This window comes from Puntigrus tetrazona, chromosome 10, assembly GCF_018831695.1.
Source record: "Puntigrus tetrazona isolate hp1 chromosome 10, ASM1883169v1, whole genome shotgun sequence".
NCBI classification, from domain to species: domain Eukaryota; kingdom Metazoa; phylum Chordata; class Actinopteri; order Cypriniformes; family Cyprinidae; genus Puntigrus; species Puntigrus tetrazona.
In genome coordinates this window covers 1,245,914-1,268,959 of record NC_056708.1, presented here as the reverse complement: position 1 = coordinate 1,268,959, position 23,046 = coordinate 1,245,914, and the positions used below count along the sequence as shown (strand labels likewise).

Here is a 23,046-nt window from a genome sequence, read left to right as displayed (position 1 = left end):
GCCAATGAATACCCTGCGCACTACTAGCAAACTAGGTTAATTCAATTTAACATACAATGCAAAACTGAAGATTACGTGCTCTACGCGAGTCTATAACTAATCCAATCCAGACAACACAACAGTCTAAAGAAGCTTAGGAGATTCCAATTTTGCTGTTTTTGCCGCAATTTCAATTCTGTTATCACTGCTCTTCGCCAAGGTACGGCTGGAATGGAATGGAATTCATTTACTGCAATTAACCGTCTAATCTTTCCTTCTCATCATTTTGTCATTTGGGGTGATTTGGTTGCTGCGTGGTGGGTGGTATCTCTTCAATCTCAGACAATAAAATGCTTTTTTATGCTTGTTCTAATGTATTGTGTTATCAGGCGTAGCATAATTCTTCACTGTAATTCACTGTAGTGGCTCTTCTAAAGTGATGGGTGCTTTAGTAATGCAGAATGATGCATAAAGGGACAAGCTGGAGTCCTGATGGAATAACTATGAGTCTAACAAGTGACTAGTGCTCATTTAAATGTCACAGAGATAGGAGACGCACGGTCTGGTACTGTTTGAATTGGTCAGACACATGCTCAAACAAGATAAACACCAGTCCACTGCAATGACAACGTGAATGGATATAACATCACCTCATACAAAAAAGAAAGAAAGAGAAAGAAACCCTGTGCACTGATAAAGCCAAGTTGCATACTGGCCATAATTTTAACACTAGATAAGGCCATTTACAGAACATTGTTCAGGATTAAACTGAACTAAGTTCAAAAGGACAAGCTGTGCCTTAAACCACCTTCACTGATTATATGTATCCTACGTGCATGACTGATTATACCTGTCTTCGGCTCCGTTCATGGCCTTGAAGTGACCCCCTGTCTTGTGACCAAAACAAGTAAGTAATGACAAAGCCCCCTTCTGTCTAATAAAGTTTAAAAGAAAAGAAAGAGGGGTCTCCAACCCTGTTCCCGGAGTGCTACCATCTTGCAGATTTCCCTGTTAAAAACAAAAAAAATCAAACCAGCTGCCATGCTTCAAAACATAACTAACCAGCGCATGCATTGTTTTTCAACAGGGTTTAGCTCTAACCTAAATCTAACATACCTGGACCAATTGATCTAAGTATTCAGGGTTTCTTAATATTTAGTAGAGTTAGAACTAGAACTGAAGTCTGCAGAAAAGTAACTCTCCAGGAACAAGGTTGGAGATCACTTACATGCACCCTTTGTTTCAGTGAACTGAAAAGGGCCTGCTGCTGCCCATTGACCCCGTCAGGTCAAACCGGGATAAAAGTCAAGTGGACGTACAAAACAGACCTGAATCCAGCCTACACCACATCCCAGCCCCCTTTCCTATGGCCAAACCCACCTGCTCAGATGATCCTCAGAGGGAATGAAACTTTAGGACGTCTCTGTCGTGATATCAGCTTATCTTTCACTTCAGAGGAAATTAATTCCTGCTGGTGTTGATAATCCTCTGTCAGTAAAGCATCTGATAGTGGACGTCTAAGACAGAGACACTTCCTGTTCAGAGCTAACAACCAATCGCACTGACCTATTGGATTTACAACGTGATTGTCTTGAAAACCGAGGCAGGGGAGAGGATGAGCTGAGGGATGGAAGAGAGAAACTGTGAAATCAGCACTGAGATGAGCTGAAAGCATCTCTTCAACTCTCTATGATCTCACCGCTCTCTCTTAAAGGGGCGGAAGCATAAAAGACTTCTGACGGCCAGCCATGAAAAAAGCCCTCTGATCTGATAACACAAAAAAAATCTCTTATTAATTCTACTTCCATTCTACTACCACTTAAATATGAAATACATCTAAAATAACACACAACCAGCTCATAATTTCGTAGATATACTGCACTGACAGGGTTAAGGCAAAACAACAAACATAATTCAACATAAAAGGGAGCATCAATCGATTATTGAATGTCAGATCAAATAAACCAGTGAGATAACCTTGTAAGTCAGGATTGTCTGAACCTGATTCTGTAGGGCCACCTTCCTTCAGAGTTTAAGGCCAAACCCAATTAAACACATATGAACTTGCTAATTAAGGTCTTTGGGACAGGTGTGTTGGAAGAAGTTTGTAGGAAGGTGGTCCTACACGTTCAGGATTGGACACTCATGCCGTCGGTGTTTGTTGGAGCAGTGCAAGAATGACAGTGCCTAACTTTCTAAATCAAACAGACAGCTTTAGAATGGTTGAAATGCTAGCATTTGTTGGGCAGTGTGATGCACAAATACACCAAACTTTTGCACAGATGGTTTGTGTCTAATTTAGCATTTTTGACAACTTCAGTATCTTCATTTGCGTGATAAGCAAAGCAGAACAAACATCATTAGTCTGAGAAGTATACACAATATGAATGAGGACTAATCCAGTCTCTAAGGGACTTCTAGTTCAGCCACATTCATCAAAGGGATGAGAAGAAATCGGTACAGAAGCGGTTTGGGGGGAGGTATATAAAAAAATCCTGGGCACTCCAAATCTGCGTGGCGTTCATTAGGAGAGAAAACAGCCCAGTGTAATTAGGTTATCCTCACATTCAGTAACAGGCAGATTTACTCTTGAACTTTTCTGTTTAACAGCTGCTAAGCCGCCGCAGCCCTGGGGAAGAGACAGCGGCACCAGAGAGGATTTGGAGAGGATAGAAAGGAAAACACAAGAAAAAGAGAAGAAAGAAAGAGGGGAGAGGGAGAGTCATACCCTGAATATTTGAATATGAAATTAATATATATATATAATTTTTTTTTGGACTGGAAGGGAGAGAGTTTGGGGGGAAATCTTTGCAACTGAATCATTCACCAGCATGGAAAAATTAGCCACCAAAGCAGACAATTAGACCAGTCTTAATGTGTCTGGAATCTGTGTAAATGCTAAAGGGGTATTAATTTTGGACCCCTATTGTGAATGTGGTTCCATGACCCCTGTGGTTAAAACTAGCATGACCACATATGCAAGTGGGGTCGTAGACGAAAAAAGCTGTCAAGCTGCCAGCCGGCATAGAATGTGGGGATTAAGATGAAACAATCAAAGTGTAACTGCAAGAGGCAGATGGAGGATTTGGTGTTGATGCTGTCCCTGATAAACACGCAGTAGCCTAGCCCAATTAAAATCAAGACGGCAACCATCTTTACTGGTAATGAGGCTAAAGAATTGGTGCAAAAAGCAATACAACATCAGAATCTGCAGGGACACAACTGAGATCAATGGGAGAAGGGGTCTAACCTGGATTTTAGGATTTCCAAATTACCATAACAACTAAAACATCTACCTATACCGCTATCTTGTAAAAATCCGTTTAATGCAAAGGTACACACAAGGTTAAGATACTGAACAGAATTCAAAGCACAAGGACATTCATCTGTGTCTGTTTTTGTGCATCTGAATATCAAATAAGAATGACTATTATCAATCTGCAGCTGGGACATTGTCATCTCCTCCCAGTGCAGCTCTGAGCTCAGGTGGCCAATGGGATGAACACATACATCATTACAGACAGTCTATGGACATCTATGGCATCTACATGCATTTGAGTACTTACATTTTGTTCTCAGTATTGTCAAATGTGAGGTGTGCTTATACAGTATATATATGTTTTTCTATACTAGCTAAAGGTCCCGCCAGAGCAATGTTAGGAACTTTAAACATACTTTAATTTTTTTCTCAGATAAGCACAAATTGATTGTTTCTCAAATTAAACATTGAGTATTGTATATAGAGATCATAATGGTAAGGATTACCCTAACCCTAACTTTTGCTAAATGCTTTGTAAGCATTTATTTTTATCGGGAAACATTTTTATTACCATCTGCACCTGCTACTGTGCTTTTATAGTGAGAAACAGTGGCACTCTGGCAAACAGGGGAGCACAAAACACTATAATTTAATTACTTTAAACGCCCTCTGTTTTGCTTTTAAAAGGACCAGAAAAAATTAAAAGGGAGGGTGAGAAAAGTAGATGAGGCAAAGAAGTATTGTCCTTGTTTCTATAGTGCTTAGTGCACCACCCAATCTCAGAGCCAAAATTGTACTGTTGTTATCCAGTCCAAGTCGGCTGAAATAGAGGACAATTAGACGACACCCATTCCCCTTTTCCAGCTTTCCCACTCAAATTCTGTGTTGTTCTGAGATCATGTATCAGTCCTCGTCACAGTAATGCAAGATTTTTTTAATGTATTCTGAACCTTGCATGAAACAATATATCTTCACTTTCAGATATAAAAAGCATGACCTCCAGAGCTACTTTGATGCATTCTCCTGTTTCCTGAGCCCATTACAATCCACTACATAACCGCAGGGTGACAACAGAGCCCTGCCTGCCCGCTCATCCAACTGTGCATCATCAGCACTAGTGTTACAGCTGAGCCAAAGTGAGCTGAGCCCAGTCGGCGCACAGACTCACACATACGCACACACACACACACACACACCCGGTGCAGTGATATCATAGCAGAGGCTGGTGGAATGACACAGTTGTCCGGGTTGCACAATTGCACCGGGCCAAACACAGAGCCTTGAGGGGCACCCTTCCCCGCCAGCAGATGCCCTGGACGGAGTCGCAGGACTCAACGTGTACGCTTACATACAGCACACACACTGCGAATGTGACATGCATCTTCCTCCACTTCTCACGCAGGAACTCCTGAAGGCATATTTAGAGATGATGTAATCCAGATCCACACCTTTTCTCACGCACAACGCGGCGTATGCATGCACATACACTGTAGCTGCACTCTCACACGCAAGCATTCTGGGGCTCACCTGCACCTGCATGAAGGAGCCCCTGTAGAAGCAGCAGGCAGCGGCTGACAGGGCACTCCACAGGCTGCATCTCTCCGTCATGGCTCCTGTCCTCCTCTCTTCGGCTCTTCCACCCCTGGAGTCCACTAGAAGCCCCGGGTCATGTCCCTATCCCCTTGTGTTCACCCGTGAACAAGCCACTGCTGCAACTGATCAGTGCTATCGCTGTTCCTCTAGAGCCAGTGTCATCTCAGATCTGCACCGGCTTCCTCTCTCTCCCTCTCAATGTCTCGTTCTCTCTCTCTCCCTCTCTGACTTTCAATATATCTCTCCTGCTCAGTTCCACTGCCTCTTACTCTCACTCTAGCGCTTGCTATGCTTCACAGCGCTGGCAGGGATTACCTCATCGCTCTTGGATGAAAGCAGTGGGTGGGGGGAGGGACGGAGGGGGAGAGGGAGGGATGTAGAAAGAGAGAGATGCTTGCAGGCACCGAGACCCCACCCACCCCCTCCTCCAGGGCTCCAAACAATGCTGGGGGGAGAGAGAGACAGAGAGCAAGAGGTATGTGGCGCACGCATTCAGCACCTACTCAAAGGAATTTTCTCTTTTATTCCGGTTTGAAAGACCGCAAAAGAAAAGTACGAGGGGGGGAGAGAGTCTATAGACACTCACCCACATGCACATACACACCCCCACACCCATCGAGTCACACAAGCTGAGAAAACACTTAAATTCATGCACACATGACTGTTAGTGTATAAGTATTAAAAAATGGTTATGTTGAAAGCCTGGGCGTGCAGGAGCTATTTAGATGAGTTGTGCTTGGAAGTAAAATTATATTTTCTAGGAACGTAGTAAAAACCTGCTAATGAGCCTCAGTCCTTGAATATTCCCTATCGGATACTACCCACGCATGCTACTTACTCTAGATAAAATGAGGCTGACTCTGGTACAGCAGTCTAGGGTGGGGCGTTTGCTCCCTGGGGACTATTGTGACATCAAAATGGACTCTTTGCTATGGCAACCAACTCAAAGCTTTGACAACAGCATCCTTAAAAGGACCAGTTCACCCCAAAATTTCTGTCATATACTCAGCCTGAAATAGTTACAAATGGAAACAGACCAAAATGTAAATTGTTATTCACGGAAAATTGTCCCATCTGCCATAGATCTCAAATTTAGCTCTCACTTGTGCTTCTGCATATTCAAACTTGATGCATCGAGACACATTACGATAGGTTGCAAGTAAATACTTCACACCAACATTTTAGAGCCAAAGTGGAGGAGGAAGAATATCAGCGAATAATGACTTAAAGGCTTGTTTCAGCCTGCCCCAACACACTCGCCTGGAAGTTCCTAATGAAACTGAAGACCTTTATAAGCTGATTTAGATGTGTTTAATGATCTAAACTCTGCAGGATAGTGGCCCTCCAGGAGCAGGAATGGACACTATTTAAAACCAGGCAGCTGGTAAGACATCTGCATGGCTGTAAGGATCACATCAGCATTTTGCGTCTGTATATGTGCATATTATGTTCTCTAAAAAGCTTAGCTACTGAGTGATGAAGCTTACAGTGTCACCTAGGGAAGCCACACAATGAAAAACAAAAGATATAATTAGACGAGACCCATTCAGCACAGAAATCTCTCTGATGCTATTGTGCATTTGCAGATAATCCGGTAAGAACATGTTCATTTCATGTTGAACGCTCATCAGCCTGAGACAATGGGAGGATGAATGTCAAGTTGAAGCTATTAAAGAGTAGAAGATAGCATGTGGTGTAATCCAGTGCGTGGGTTAACGTCATATGCTATTGTGGTGTGTGCGTGCGTTTGTCTCATGAGAGCATGATATGAGAAAAGGATTTCATGTTATTACCACACATATGATGAGAAGTCTCACATGACACACACATGGTGACACACATATGGTGACCACAGACAGAGATGAAATTACTGCTTAAATTGACTTTTTGTTGGTTGGTTTTCCTGTGGCTTTGCGGTACTATCAAAGCATTGCTGTATTTAATTGAGTGTCCCGACCGGACCAACACAGCAATAATGCCTCAACCAACAGTGTGACGTGTGTTTGAAAACGGTCATTATTCAGTAGGTCTATCATAATGAAACTAGGATTTGGGCATTGTTAGTGCTAGTGTTTAAGACGCGACGTGTTGTTTTCAAGCGGAGGAATGCAGTCATGTGTCGTGGTACTCGTGGTACATGAATGGTGGAGGCGACTGACTCTAAAGAGAAGAAACTGTTTAATAAAGTTGCAGTTTTTGTTTTCTTTGTGCGCAATAAATATTTGAATGGATACAAAACAAAGGTTGAACCAGGTCACATGGACTATTTTAACAATGTCCTTACTACCTTTCTGGATCTCGAATGTGGTTCTTCCCTTGCTGTTTATGCAGACTCAGAAAGCGCTCAGATTTCCCCAAAAATATCCTAATTTGTGTTCTGAAGATAAACAGGTTTGAAACGAAACGAGGGTGAACTACATTTGTGGGTGAACTATCCTTTGAATCTCATGGCTCAGAGATAAACAACTGTCATTAAAGAGATATTAATTTCTTACTTCTTTCCTACTTCTCTGCCCTAGTTCTCTACTTTCTGTGCTCCTTCTCCATTACTTGTTTTCGATCTCATGCTGTTGTTTATTTCTATGCTGATCGTGGCTTTTCCTTCACAACTCCTCCTCAATCTTTCATTCAATCTCTCTCTCGGTTAAATATTAATTACACAGCGAGTGTCCTACAGGCAGGGTGCAGCGGTACAATGGAGAGGAGCTAGACTCTGTGAGCAAACTGATAATGAGGAGGTGGATGGGGTTCTTCTCTACCTCTGTCTGCCTACGGGGCCCAAGCACACTTACCTCCCCCTTCCCATTAACATTAATGAGCTCGGCCCCTTTGGAATTCTGGGTATTGTAGTTTGCGTGCGGTATGGCTCTTGCCCAAGTCTGCACTGCTTTCGCTGATCAAGCAGTTTGGTCATTTGGTTTGATCTGTAGCAGTAATGGAAGACCACGAGAAGCATGTTAGCAAGTAAGGCCTAGTCAATTTACAGGGCTAATCAATGCAAAGCCGTGTAGTGATTTGATTTAAACAGAATAACCGGCTGTTCTGTATGTATTTCCATGCTGAAAAACAGGAGGGAGGGGAATCACAACCCCCATCTTTCACCAGCTGGGTCTACATCAATTCATAGCTTCTTCTTATGCATCACTATTACTACTGCAATTTTTAAAACCTCTAACTATGAGAGCTTGAATAACTGTCACTCTTGTAGGCACTCTGAATTACCCATAGAATTAAACACTAAATGAAATATTACTACTGCTGGTACTGTAGTACTGCTAGAGCAGATCAGCTCTGGTGTATTTCAATAGAATTGTCAGTAATACAATTACCAAAAGGAAACCGCTAATTGGTGTTAGCAGCTAGCAGAAAGGTTAGGAGTTCAATTCGACGTTGCTATGAAAGGTGTGAGATCTAGGAACAATCGAGATAATGAGATGACAGCCCAGCAGAAAAATAAACATCGGTATCAGCGGCTGAATGGAAGAACGCAATTACGAACACCTCAAGAGATCACACATGGGCCTCTGGGAACATTCTGTACTGGAACGAAGACCAGTCGTTCATCTCTGTTTCCAGGCGAAAGAGCTGTTTTTTGCCATTACAGTGAACATTCAGGGCAGAGACTCATTTTAACTCAGACAACATTAAAGTTTCATATTGTGGCAGAGAGGAGAGCGAAGGATGGCATCCAGGAATTGGAGGGAAAGGAGGCTGTGCTTCCAATGCATTTCTGCAAACCTTCTGCAACCAGTCAGCTTGACATGACTCAAAAACTGTTTTTCATGAATAAACCTACAAAGGGATAATGAAAGTGCAATGAAAAATTACGGAAAATTTAAAATCTATGTGGGAATCAAAAAAAGGATCTACATACAGCAGTTTCATTCCCAAACTCAATAAAGAAGAAGAAGAAGAACCAGTTCTTTTCAGAGATTCATAAACATAAAAAACTGTGTGCTCAGTGTAGTCTAAACCTGAATTTGAGACGACGAATGAAAGTGATGAATGGAAACAAACAAGGAAGTCAAGCCAGCTCTTCTAATTTGACATCTTCATCTTACCTTCCAATATAAAATACATTCATATGTTCTTCAGAGGTTCTTTATTCTTAGTAACAGTTCTATTTAGAACTGCATCATTCTGGAGAACTCTTCATTTTTCTAATTTGAATTGGTTAGATGTAGTAAAGTAAAGGCGTTTCATTCAGAAATGATTGCTGACAGTTGAAGGGGCGTGGTTAATGATGCCACGCCCCCAAGTTAAAGTTATTTGACACACTCTGCACAAGTTTTTGGCCCAGATACAGGCCTCATCTTAACAAGCTAGTGCTCTTCTTTCTTTACCAAAACATAATGTACAACCGGAGCACTCTGAATCTATTTAGAGTGGATCAAAAATGGAGCTCTGAAGAGTTTTGGCACAATATGAAATAAAGAAGTTTTACTATGATCCATGAATGGCATTTAACGTAAACAAATGCACGAATGACAATAATTATTAAGAAAAACAGCAACAGAAAGGATAGTGAAAGAAAACAAGCAACACTGTATCTCAAAAAAGAAGCAGAGCATAATTAAAATAAAAGGAGAAAGTTTCACTCCAACGTTTCTCAAACTCTCCGGAGCACGCATTTGTAGGCTGCATACGTTATAAACAATATCTTATTATAAAATATTAACAGTCATAACTTTGTGTGTTATTCTTAAGTGTAAATTGTTGCATCACGCTTATGACTCACGAATACAATCCTCAGTTACCTGAAATAAACCAGGCTCGGTGACGTATGCAACCTACAAACACGTCCTCCGGAGGATGCAGCCTTCCGTCTGAGAAACGGCCTGCGTTTAAGGCCTGCGCTGAAGACCCCGAGCAAACACGGCAAGCCCGTACACAGTCAGAATATATAGGATGGAGAGGAGGAGAGGGCCTTTTGTTTAGTGGGCATGCTTTTTATAATCTGCATCAAATCCTACATGAAAACAGACCAACTAACTCGATTTTAAGAAAAGTGAGTATAAATTGTACCTCAAATAAAAAGGAAAACCTGTGGTATTGACAGGCAAAAATTTAATTCCATGCACAAAAATCTATTATGCCTACATATTTTTGTAAAAAAAAAAAAAAAAAAAAAAAAAAAAAAAATATATATATATATATATATATATATATATATATATATATATATATATATATATATATATATATTTTGCAGGACTATTAAAGTATGCATTAAATTTTCTGGTAACGTTATCCTTTAAAATATGACGACGCTTGTGAGATTTAACTGAATGAGATTGACCTCATGCTTTTTGTTTTTGGTTTTCTTCAGAAATGATATAAATGATCATTATATAATCTGTCCATCATACACCAATGGATACTGTAATTTTATTTATTATACAAAATGACATATAAATACCGAACTTGAGTCATTAATGAGGTAGATCAAGGTTTTGATGCTGTATTAAATGTTTTAGTCATTTATAAACAAAAATATGTTAGAAGTTCCATTTTTAATGGAATAAACAAATGAGGATTGCTCAGTCTGAAGATCGGTCTGTCTGGGCAGATAATATACAAATTCGAAAAATTGTACAAAGTAATGTAATTCAGTACATTACACATTTTTGGTAATATAATCACACTACCTGCATACAGTAATATCGAATGATACTCAACAAGGTACAGAACTCAACATTTCCCAAACGTTGCTTCCTCAAAAGTAAAAAACAACTGTTAAATGCAGATTTAAAATGAATCAAGAATACACATCGGTTTCCATCCTTGAGAAGAATAAATAAATAACCCCCTCCGTGTGTGTCTGTGTGAATGCATCAGTGGAAAAGAGGACGTTTATGCAGTGTGTGTAAACGAGAGTGTGTGTTTCGAAGGCCTGAGGGTCATGTGGGTCTGACCACACCTAACCTTCCTCTCAGAGCTTCGGGAATTAAAGACCGGTTCGTAGCTCCATCTAGAGGCAGTGGAGTTCACCACACGGCGGTTAAACGCTGAGTCTAACGTCTTAATGACTGCAAACAAGGGCAGGAATAGGAAGGACATTCATTTGCACCAAATCAGCACACACTAAAAGAACTCATTAGATTAATTTCTTATTACATCTCCAAATGGTGCTTTTAGTTAATGAATACAGGAATTGTGCCTAATTAAGCATGAAATAACCATATTCAGCAGGTTGTCAGGGCTCTGAAATATAGCCTGAATCAAGAAAAGACAGATTGAAGTAATGCAGAGATATATGAACAGAATTCCTGCCAGCTTCTCCTTATTAAACACGAGAGACTTAGATGATTTTAGATGTTTAAATGATTTCTTGTTTACAAGAGAAAGAAAGAAAAAAGCCTTACTTCCACATATTCCCCTTGGTTGTCTGTGGTGTTCAGCTGTCTGTGAAAAGAAAGAAAACATTGTTTAATAACACAAATTGTGCGTATTATACCGTATTACACAGAGAGCCATTTAATCACATATGCACAACTACATACATTACAATCTAAATGAATAAACTAACATGAAAATTAATAGTCAAAATTATGAGAAATTAGAGAAAATCTGCTGAATTATACAGTGCGCTTGTACAAAAATACTGAGCAATCAGAATCGAGGATTGCAGAAAAATGCATAAATAATAAGTTTAAACATATGAAAAATGTTGAAGGCCACTGCAGCGTTAAACAACATCAGTAAGATATGTGGTTTTTTCGTATTGCGTTTTTACACCACAGGATGTGATCTAAAAGTCACAGCAGAAGTTGGCTTTTTTTACATCCAAGGGAAGTGAGAAGCATGTTTATGTCGCTGCTGCTGCACGCCACATCAATGAGCTTCAACCACAAAACAGGAAGTGCAGAGACAGAACTTTTAAACACAGGTACAAGAATATTTAGATATGCTCACTTTTAAAATGACACATGAAACAAACAACTTTTCAACCAATAAGTATTTCTGTTTGGGCATTATTCTCAACGAGACAAATAAAAAGCAACACTGATTTGAATAGTCTTTTAAATGTTTTAAACACTTAAAAGCAGCCAGTTATACACAATACATAAAATACATTTACACAATTTTAAAATTCTAGATGGCAAAATTTCTCATCTCAGATGTCAATAAACTTACCTCAACTTTTTTTTTTCCTCTTGGCAACATGTTATTGTCTTGAAAATAACAGTAAATATGTTCAAATGCTTTAAAAATGCATTTGTATTTGTTATTTACTTTAATAAACCCCCACTGTAAACATTTAATTTGCGAAATAACAGAATACTGGCACGCAACATTAATGTTGAGTAAATGCAATAAAAATTGCACTGGTAAAAAATAAATATAGAAAAAGTTCTTCAAATTATACAGTATATTGTATCTTATTTTACATATCTTCTCAAATGTCAATATATTGCCCAGCGGTTGCAAAAATACTTAAAAAAAAGGTACAAAAGTTGTCACTAAGGCATCATCTCTTAAAAAGGTACAATTTTGTATCATATTCATCCCTAAAGGGTGTACATTAAGGTGTGCATATCAGTATCTGTTTTAAAAGGTCTTAAATGAGTAGGGGACTTAAGTGACTTAAGCTCTGAGTGTATGAGAGAAACACACTTGCTTTAAGCGTGGGAAGAGTTTTTAACAAGACGGTTTGATAAATGAGCCATAAATTCCCTGTCAGGTCAGACCAAGAGACAGCTTTCAGCATGGGAAAAGTTTCAGCAAAGCAGAAGTGTGTGTGAACCACTGACGAACACGACAAAAAGACACAACTCTTCATTTTCAGGAAGAGATTGTTCTTTCACGAGCCCCAAATCAGTTCTGAGGCCTTGAATGGTTTAAAGATCATACAGTAACAAAAATACCATTGAAGAAAATCCCATGATTCATTTATTCTGCAAGTGAAAAAATAATACATTATCAACTATTATCACCGTTAACTGTTATTACTATTATTATTAAAACACAAAAATAGGCGAAGCTGATGCAGCGAAAACAAAAGCAGGAAAACTATTAAGACACTGTTTCCTGAAGACGTTTCTCACATCCTCCAGCTGTGCCGACTGACCTCACATCATTATCTTCCTCGGCCGTGTTTACAAAAGACTAAGCAGGTGCTGTTTATAATGAGCTCTGACTGAGAACAGTCTAATCAGAAGAGGACAGAGGCACTTTGCCTGTATTAAAACGCTGTTTAAGACAAGATGCAATTAAAGTGCCATGCTTTTTTCTTTTTTTTGATCTCAGAGTAATTGGATACCATAACTATACCATTTATGACCACTGTTCTCTTCTATAAGGGCTACATTCAATTCAAAGCATACAGTGTGTATAAATGCAATAAATATATATATTTTTAGTTTACAATTTATTTATATTCTAAATAAAATTTCAGATAATAAGCAATGCATCTACTGCTGTCGTCACAAAAAATAAATAAATAAATAAATAAAATGATTTTAAAAAATCTTTTATTCTGACACTGATAAACTCACCTTAGATCCTTGTGCAACTTCATTCTCAAACAACTCTTCTGAGCTCAGCTCAACTCTCTTAACAGGCAACAAATAAAAGCTGAAAATAAATGCAGAGTTTCCTAAAATTGTTCATTCAAGTTTCACGCTCCACGTCCAGTCCCTTTGGGAAGTCTGGAGGAATGAACAGCGGCTTTCCTTCGAACGCCTGTTAGCCCGGTTGCTCTCTGCTGCCCACTAATGTGACTAATGTGAATTTATGAGGGTCACTGCTGCGACTCTGTTTGACCTCATTGATCGAACGCTCACAGGTTTGTGACCTTCTTTACCAGCCATTTACGAGCAGAGGAACTAGCCCGATGTATCAACACCATCGTTGCCCAAAATCTTATCCCAAATGTTAATAAATTCACTTTAAAGATTTTGTTATCCAGGGCCCCTGAGATCAACTGTGTTAGAAAGCATGTCCAAACGCACAGAGCAGATCTAAATATATGAGCCTCTGTCTCACGAGAACATTTGGTGTACATGTACAATGAACCAGAACCGGTGACCCAGAGGAGCAGAGATCATATTTTACTTGATCGAAGGTATATTAGTCTATAGTGCAGCTTCCTGATTTATCTGTCTCAGTTTGTTTCATTATTTATCACTCCGCTTGTACACATGGGATATTTCTCAGTTACTGTGGGTTACGTTTGGTTCACCAGTAGGTGGCGATAAGCGCTTGTCTTTCGAGTCATTCATTCAACCATTTTGTTCGTAAATCCTGCAAGAGTCAGAACGAATCTCACCTGTTGCATTTCGTATAGAATAGAACTACAGAGAATAGTTACAAATAGAAACAAACTAAAATTGACAAATGTAGAATTTGGGTTGTGCAATGTTAACTTGTTTAATGTCGTGGTTTTGCTCTTGCCAGTCTTATAACTATTAGTCCTCGTGAAATCAAAATTGACTTTTTTTTATTTTGTTAGCGCACAACGCTAGTCTTGAAGTAAACAATTATTCCGTGAAAGTTATTCCAAATACAAATGATGTTTTATGCATTGTGTAACACAGCTCTAAGTGAATCTTTCAAAACGAAGAGTCGACTCTGAATCATTGGAATGAGTGGTTTGAATCCCAAGCTGTTTCTTGTTGACATCAATATAGACATTGGCATATTTTATTGGTCTGATTGAAAATGCAAATGAATTCTTCACCACTAGGTGTCGCTTTTGGAGTGATAAAAGCTCACAAACGCTGCTTTAAATGAAATCGACCAATCACCGGAGGGGCTTTGAAAAATGAATCACTGAGCAAATCGTTTCTTAGTAAAAATAGATGCAAATTAATGTGAAAATTAAACCTTTGTGATTTTTGACCTTGCATGCATGTCAGCCTGTTATTTAGGGCTCCAAAAACAAAAATATGAACAGTTCACTGTCAATAATGTTGCTAGCTGGTTCATTCAGCTTTGGCCTTGTTTGGAACGAATCGTGGTGCGGAAAAAACGAACTAACTGCAATACTGTGTCTAAAATGTAAATAATTCAATATTAACTTTTTTTTATTAACTGTTTGTTGAATTTTTGTGCAAAAATCACATTGCTTTTTGTCCGAACAGCCTTCATGTGGTATTGGGGCACACACTGAATGGCATTAAAATGAATTGTGAATGGCATTTAATCTTTAACCTTAAGTACTGTACTACTGAACAACAGTAAAAATGTATATATATATATATATATATATATATATATATATATATATATATATTGGCATATTTTCCAAGGTTAAACGGTCATTAGTGTGGGTTATCATGATTTAACTATTGCTAATTTCCGCAGTGGCGGGTTGTTAACCAATATAAAATTGGAGAATCACGGAACTGATTCTTACCTGTTACTCTCCTTCTCTTCCTGACTGTCTTGTTTGTGGTCTGGTCTTATTTTAGCATCCTCCTCTACTGCTTGCGTCTGCTTCACGTGACTGTCTTGTTTCAGAGGTAACCGAAGCACATGTCCATCCACCTGGAGCTCCCCAGCGTCCCTCACGGAGGCGTCTCCTTCTCTATGCCTCTTCTTGGGCAGCACCGGCTGGAGGTCTGGCTCCTTGCTCCGATTCAGATCCGGTGAAGCTTCCGGACATGCTTTCGGTGGATCGACATGGGGCTCGGAATTAGCCGATGGCTCCTTATCATCAGCTTCCGGCTTCGTTGAGTGTCCATCCGTAGTCGGTGGAGGAGGAAGGTCGCGATTCTGAATGTGATTATCGGCGGCTAGTTTTCCCGCCGCCGGCTTGTCCTCCAACATGGGTCTCTCCAGGGCCTCCAGGCCCTTCCCGGAGAGGACGCTGAGGAGGGGGGAGTCAACGACATGGTCCTGCGAAGGTCTCATGCTTTGGCTCCGGCTGAGGTTGGTCTTGTCCTTGGACTTGCTCTTCTTCAAGCTCTTGTCCTTCTTTGGGTGACGCGGCATGGTGCCCATGTGCGTGTACATTTCACTGGAGCTGGCGTAGCTCGGGCTGCGCGGGTGCATGCCCATATCGTCGGCGGACACCTCTTTGACATCGTCCTTCTGGGAGTCCGATTTCCTCCGGAGGCTGGTGAGACTACCAAACCACTTGAAGCCTGAGAAAGGAGAAAACATGTTGCGTGTGCTGTAACTGCCCGCGGTTTTCAGACTAAACCTCTCATTGAGTCTAAATAGCCGCCGGTTGTGGGCTGACTGCTCCCCAGGACCCCCATCATACCAAGAGTTCCTTCGATGTGAGAAAGAAACATGCAGCCTCTTAAGAAAACATGAGTCTTGACCTTGTCTGTGGGAAAAATTCAGTGCTCCCTTTAGTCCCTAAAACAACCATTCGAACATTTCAGCTTCTCATAAATGAAGCCGATATATATCTTTCTGGTGAAACTAATGCATTAATGACGGCCGGGGAGGAAAATTAGGATACTGCGGAAACAGGAAGGCGATTCTTAAAATAGAGCTTTATCATAATCAGTAATGTTTCTCGCGTGATCTTCGATATCGGGGTCTGAATTTTCTCTTTGTCACTGTTGGAACGTCTCTTCATTTATCTTAATCATTTCAGCTCTCGGGGGACTGTCAAAGATTAGCCCCGTTCTGGTTTTGTTTCTTGTCAAGTTGTCTTGTGTTAGGATCCAGACGGAATGAACTTAATAACACGTTTTATTTTACAAGAAACATCCATATTAGAGTGTAACCACTATTAAGGATGAAACTAGTTCTGGGAGATGAAACTAATACTTTGGCGTATTCACAATAAGCGAATAATCTTAAAATGAACGGCCATTTTAATGCCAGATCTTATTTGCACTAATTCATGAGATTACAGTAAAGTTTACTTTAAGAAGAAAGTGTAACTAACATTAAAGAAGTATAATGTTTTGTGATGTATGCATATGTCAACTGTAACACTAGAAAAAAAAGTAGACTTATATATACATTTTTGTACATTAATTAATTACTGAATAAAATGTTTTTATTGATCAACACGAAGATTAAATATTTTCTGTATATTTACATTTGCAATATGTACTCTTTTGTGTTTCATAGTGATATAATTCATCATACGGTTACAAGTGTTACTGTTAAAATGTAAATATGTTTGCATTAATTTAGACAAAAGGTACTATATATATATATATATATATATATATATATATATATATATATATATATATATATGGGGGTAGATTATGTGTGTGTGTTATTTTAATATTTTAATAAATATAGCTTAGGTTTTATATGTTAGTTTAAACATATGATCTTAGACCTTAGTGAATGTACATGTAGTGTATGTAGCTATGTGTAGAAAAAAATGATTTTAATTTCAGGACTGTGCTTTTATGAGCATTTGCTCTTATTATAATGCTCCTGTTTATCCGTGTATATATATATATATATATATATATATATATATATATATATATATATATATATATATATATATATATATATACCATTTATTTTGCCCTTATTTGACCTTATAATACTCAAACTAATCTAATGTAAACAACTCTTATTTTCATCATGAGTTTGTTTTTTCTCTTGGTCGATGTTCAATTCAGCTCATATTGATCTATTCTGAAGTGCGTTCATTTGCTTTGTGCAGCAGAATCCTCAAACGTCATTACGGTATTCCCACATCCCATCACTGTCCTGAGAACGGCTTTGATTTTACCTCGAGGCATGTGGAGCAAAACAAGAAAAAAGCCTCTTAAGACCGTATCCGACGCACCGCTGCCTTCATCAGAGAGGAACGTTAGCCGTTAAGGCCATTATAAAAATCAATAATGTCAACAGTGCTGCTCCTTCATAACACCCCAACAGCTTCGACAAGGTCAGCGGGGGGTTATTTAAGGCATTTTGATCTTTAACAGTCGTTTTTTTGAGCGACCAGAGGCTTTAACCACAACGAGAAACCTCATGGCAGAGTGATACCGGTCTGAATCGTTGCATCACTCTATGGTGAAAGCCCTCAATCAAATATACTCACTCAGTTTGCGTTTGATCATGGTCTTTGACTCCCGTGTCCTCTTGTGTCTTTCCGGGACGATGAGCCACAAGTCCTCACTTCTGGCTCTTGTAGGTGTGTGTCTGTGTGTGTGTGTGTGTGTGTGTGTGTGTGTGCACTTCCGCTGCGTAGGGCTGATGCTCTGTAAGCAGCAGCTAAAGGACTTCCTGTGGTTGTAGGGTGGATACATGTGATCTGTACTAAGCAGTAATGCCATGTTTACTCAATAGCTCTCGATGTTGACACGCAGGCGAGCTTCTTGGTCACTCTGTCAAAGGTGACATGCATTCAGGGTCATTGCAAGACTGAACAGAGCATCACTGTGTACTAATAATATATAACATAGCTTTTTACTTTATATAGGTATTATTTATACTATCTTATTACAAAAACTTTTAACGTGGCTTGTACCTACCTAAAAAACAACAACCAAACAAAAAAATTACATTTTCCTTTTGTAGGAAGCCACAACAAAGTAAAAAAAAAATTTAATTTCCCATTTTTTAATATCATATAATTTACATAAATATTTAATTGAAGAAAATATATAAATGTATTATGCAAAAATAATAAATATGAAATAATGCATAATGTTATTTCTTTATTATGTAAGAACATTATTTTTGTTTGTTTGTTTGTTTAATTAATTGTACCAAATGATCAAACATTAGGCAAAAATAATCTCTAAGACGTGGAACAATAAATAATGTAAGTGGCATTTCTTCTTCATTATGTCATAACTTTATTTATACGTTTATTTAAACCCCACGATGGACTTCTCTGTATATTTCTAGAAATGTGTTAAATGCATGAAAACGAGCTGCACATGCATTGAGTGCTTTATGTTGAAGTGAGAATCTATCTTTATCTTCACACGTACACCAGAAGAGCAGATGTTGCTCATAAATGTGTCGCATCTCACTTCCTTTCTTGTGTTCTGCCTTCGGCCTACTTCCTGTATGAACGTGAGTGTGTGAGAGTGTGTGAGAGATACTGAGAAAGAAAGTGAGAAGAAGTTTGAAAGGGGCGTTGCTAGTTTCTCTCGAGTCATTTATACTGTACTGTGTAAAAACGGCCATTTCTAGGACAAAGACGCAATTTGCCTTCTTTCACAATTCTTTTTTATATATGTATTCTCATATCAGAAGTGTTTGGTTTATTTAATGCATTAATGCTGCTCAACACTTGTGAGTTCAATGCAAAAAAGGACACGTCAGATATCTTTTTATGATGTATTTTTGTATCAAATGACAAAGCGCAAATGACCGAACATTTAAATAAAAAATCGATCACATTCTAATAGAATAGAAGTAATACTAAAACACTGCTGGATACTGCATTGATAAAGAAAGCATATGCATTCACACAAACTTGTTCAGCTTGTGCAACAGAAAAGAAGCACTTTTACTTTAAAATGCTAATAATATGCAGATAATTTAGCTCTATGCTAATTCTTACATGGTAAGGAATACTAATGATGGGAATATCTCAAGATTGTGAATATCCCACTCCTCACTACATTCTTGAAAATATATCTTTTTTTTATTATCATAGTTTATACTTTTAGTGTCTAGCATGCAGTGAAGTGTCTGACCAGTAGAGGACAGCAGCGCTCCAAATACACTTCAGACCCCACTCTTCTTCTCTGCAGGCTTAATAGCTGCTAATTATCAAGTAGCCATAAAGTGAGTATATATTAGCAGCACATTAGCCTTGAGCTGGTTTAATGTGCACCAGATTATGAGCAAAATTAGCCGAAAATCAATCGGCTACAATTAAATCATGGGACATTACATCCTGCAAGTGACAAATCTGTTAATAACTTAAAGAGGCTTTAGAGTCGCAGAGACAGAGCTGTGTATGATCCGGCATCCCATCCACTACCTAAATTCTCCTGCTAGTGATTTCATTCATTCATTTATTTTTTTAATTTGTGGGCAGCTAATGACTTGATGTCTGTTGTCACTTATTCACTCCATATTTAAACTCGAATGCGTCCATTGGACGACTGAGGGTTTTTGAACAAACTACCAAGATTGTAAAAAGTGACCATCTTCTGCATTAGATTTTGAATATTGGTAACTTGTAGTCTGTAACATATATCCTTCCCAACTCTATTAAGTGCATATTTTGCACATTTCACCACCTAAGCAAACATAACTACTAATATTACATTATACTGCATCATCAACACAATTGTATCGTGTATTTTGGTGCAGTTTTTGGAGAAAATGAAATATTTGTTTCTTTAAAACGACTGCACTTTTAAATATAAAAATCTTTGATTGCATGAAGAATCTGAAACATCCGTTGAAATCTTTGGGGAAGCCAAAAAGGTTCTTCTGTAAGCTTTGACACGATAGTATGATTATTTTTATTATCGTTATTCTTTATGTCCTATGCTGTGAAAAAGCTTTATTTTTAAGGCCACCCTCAAAGCAGAAAGTGTGTTTTAAAGCTGAATCTTCTATGTCGGATGTACTTATAAGGGAAATGTCTAACTATAGTCCCGCTTGCAGGTAGGTGATGCAGAAAAAGGGATAAAAGGGAAAATGACGGTAACAAGAGGGCGAGAGTGACACGTAGAGTGCTGTTACCACAGCAGCTTTGACATAATAACCCCGGCATATATTTCTATGTTAAATGTACAGGTCTGATTCACAGGAGACGACAGAATGGGATGGAAAGTACTTCAGAGGTCACAGAACACAGGGCTATTTAAAGCTACACGTGTACACCTACACACACTTTCAGAATACACACCAAAACACCCGTTCATCGTGTTTTATCAGCTAGCAAAGAATGTTCTCGCTTCGACAAGATTCTCGTAAAGCGATCAACTCTGTCTGGTCAGAGTTATCTGGTTTTTAGTAATGTTCTCGAAACATTGTGCAATGGTTTTACTTCCAGAATATTTTAAGTTTTTTTTAGTAGTTTCGATTTTTAACGCTTTCTGTTTCAGAATGTTCAGAGCACATTTAAAAGTAACATTCTCATAACGTTCTAAAACCTTCCCACAATGTTCATATAACGATACATAAAGTAAATGTACTAAAACATAAAAAAAACTGGAGGTTCAGAAATACATTTTTTATAACTTAAAGAGTTCCTATTATGGGTAACAAAAGGTTCATATTTTGGTTTTTGGAGTCATACATGCAAGGTCAAAAAACACACTTTCTTATAATATGCATTAATATGCAGGACTCATTTAATGATTTAATGATTTCATTCAAAGCATTCAGACCAACACAAAAAAACCAGCAAGTGGGCGGGGAATATGCTAATGTTTCGTGATGACATCAACGTGAAACGGCTTGGGATTCGTTTTGAAAAATGCCTCGTTTTAAAGATTCAGGGTCGACTTTCTTTTGAGAGACAATAACTTTACACACGACGCACTTTCAGATTAAAACTGTAAACCGTGAAATGTTGAGCGTATTAATATTAATATCCAGCCTTATCTTTCTTACAATAAGCGTATAGATAATGAGCGAGATAATTGTTGGACGTAGGCTGCAGTGAGTTCACATTGGACCTTGAGTGGTGATTCAACACAGAACCAAAATGATTTTTTGCATCATAATAATAATAAACACACTGTGTTTGGCACACACCTCTGAGCTGCAATCTACTAGAAGTACTCTAGAGAACAGGGAATAAAAAGCACTCTGTGCAACTTGTAGAGGACAGAAGGCTGTAAACCCCTTTTAAGGCCGAGGTTAAGTATCGTATCCTTAAATCTAACACTCACTAGTGTGCACTATTGCTGTGTTTACGTAAAAAAGCCTTGCTCTTCCTCCCCAGGCCATTCGTATCCCACAGATCCTCTCTCGCTGTTCCTATCAACAGATAAAACAGAGGCTATGAAGATAAGGAAGAAAAACAAATATGATGAATCTAATTTGTAAAATTGCTCACTCTCTGATAAAGGCAACATCCGCTCCCCGAGGCTCAGCTCGGGACTATTGACTCTCCAGCTGATGCTGTGACTATCACTTTACAAATGCTTTTCATTGGCTGCTGGATCCGACAGGTTGATGCTTTTGCCGTTTCTGAAAATGTTCTGGCCTTCAGGCATTCAAGGTGCAGACGAGTGGGTTTCTTCATCAGGTTTGTAGAAATGTGGCGTTACATCGCTGTCTCAGCAAACGGATGCTCTGCAGTGAATGGGTGCCGTCAGAACGAGAGTCCAAACAGCTGATGAAAGCGAACAAGGAACCTTCAGTTGATGTCTTGAGAAGAAAAAAAGATGCGTGTTTGTCAAAAAACAAAACCATCATTACTTCGTTTTGAAGTTAAAAATGAATAACGATGGATTATAGGTTCTCGTTTGTTTTCTTGTTTTTATCAGCTCTCATTCTGACGGCACCCATTCACTGCAGAGCATCCGTTCTGTTCCCAGGAAGAAACAAACTACGTCTGCATCCTGGTCTGAGAGTGAGCGCATTTTAAATAATATATATATTCTTAGATTAATTGTTATTAATATAAAACTACTTTTGCTTCCATAGCTTGAGAAAGGAACCCAGCAGTGAGGAAATGTCAAGAGCTCAGACTCGCTGCTCACAATGCCTTTCTGAAGAGAGAAATACACAATGAAAGGAAAGATTATGCCTGAAAACGTCAGTTAAATTAATTCTGATCACCATTTTACTTGAGAAATAAAGAGAGAAAGCCTGACGTGGGATGGATGACAGATGTTTTCACAGGAACTGTAATCTTTAAAAGGAGAGCAACCCAGTGGTTTAACTGCTATAATCCTGTGTGTGTGTGTGTGTGTGTGTGCCTGTGACCAGTGCCTCTCATCCACACCAGATTAACTCCATGCAAACATCACACACACTCACACCGGTCCGATCCTCCTGCAGAGACACAGATACTGAAGAGTGTCCAGATCCATGCTGCTTGACGATCATCTCATCTTTCTTTGATTTACACAATAAACAGTCAAAATATTATTTGCTTCATTCATGTGTTCAACTGTCCATAGATGTTCATAAAATGATCGACTGTCAGTTTTAACTGTGATTTGAAACACCTGAATCTAATTGAAATGTGAAAAAATATATGTACATTTTGTGAAATATCATTGCAATTTAAAATAATAGTTTTCTATGTTAATTAGAAAAGCTGAGTTCATTACTCCAGTCCTCAGTATTACAAGATCTGCTTCATATTTTTGGAGACCTGTGCCCTTTTTTCAGGAATCTTT

The 23,046-nt window shown here is 38.8% G+C and overlaps 1 protein-coding gene across 4 annotated transcripts in view; it reads right to left on the bottom strand.

Moving 5' to 3' along the window:
* Positions 1 to 17,941, bottom strand: part of sh2d3ca (SH2 domain containing 3Ca) — a 44,991-nt gene extending 27,050 nt beyond the window's left edge. For 2 of the 4 annotated variants that reach the window (XM_043250509.1, XM_043250511.1), the window contains exons 1-3: positions 17,814 to 17,941; positions 15,192 to 15,921; positions 11,197 to 11,236 (exon numbers count right to left, since the gene is read on the bottom strand). In XM_043250509.1, the coding sequence (XP_043106444.1) occupies positions 11,197 to 11,236; positions 15,192 to 15,921; positions 17,814 to 17,832 (789 nt within the window). In that variant the 5' untranslated portion in view covers positions 17,833 to 17,941. Of the gene's footprint in view, positions 1 to 4,765; positions 5,111 to 11,196; positions 11,237 to 15,191; positions 15,922 to 17,813 lie in introns of those variants that run through there. The other 2 variants (XM_043250512.1, XM_043250513.1) reach the window with 2 other exon arrangements.
* Between the last annotated feature and the right edge of the window lie 5,105 nt (positions 17,942 to 23,046).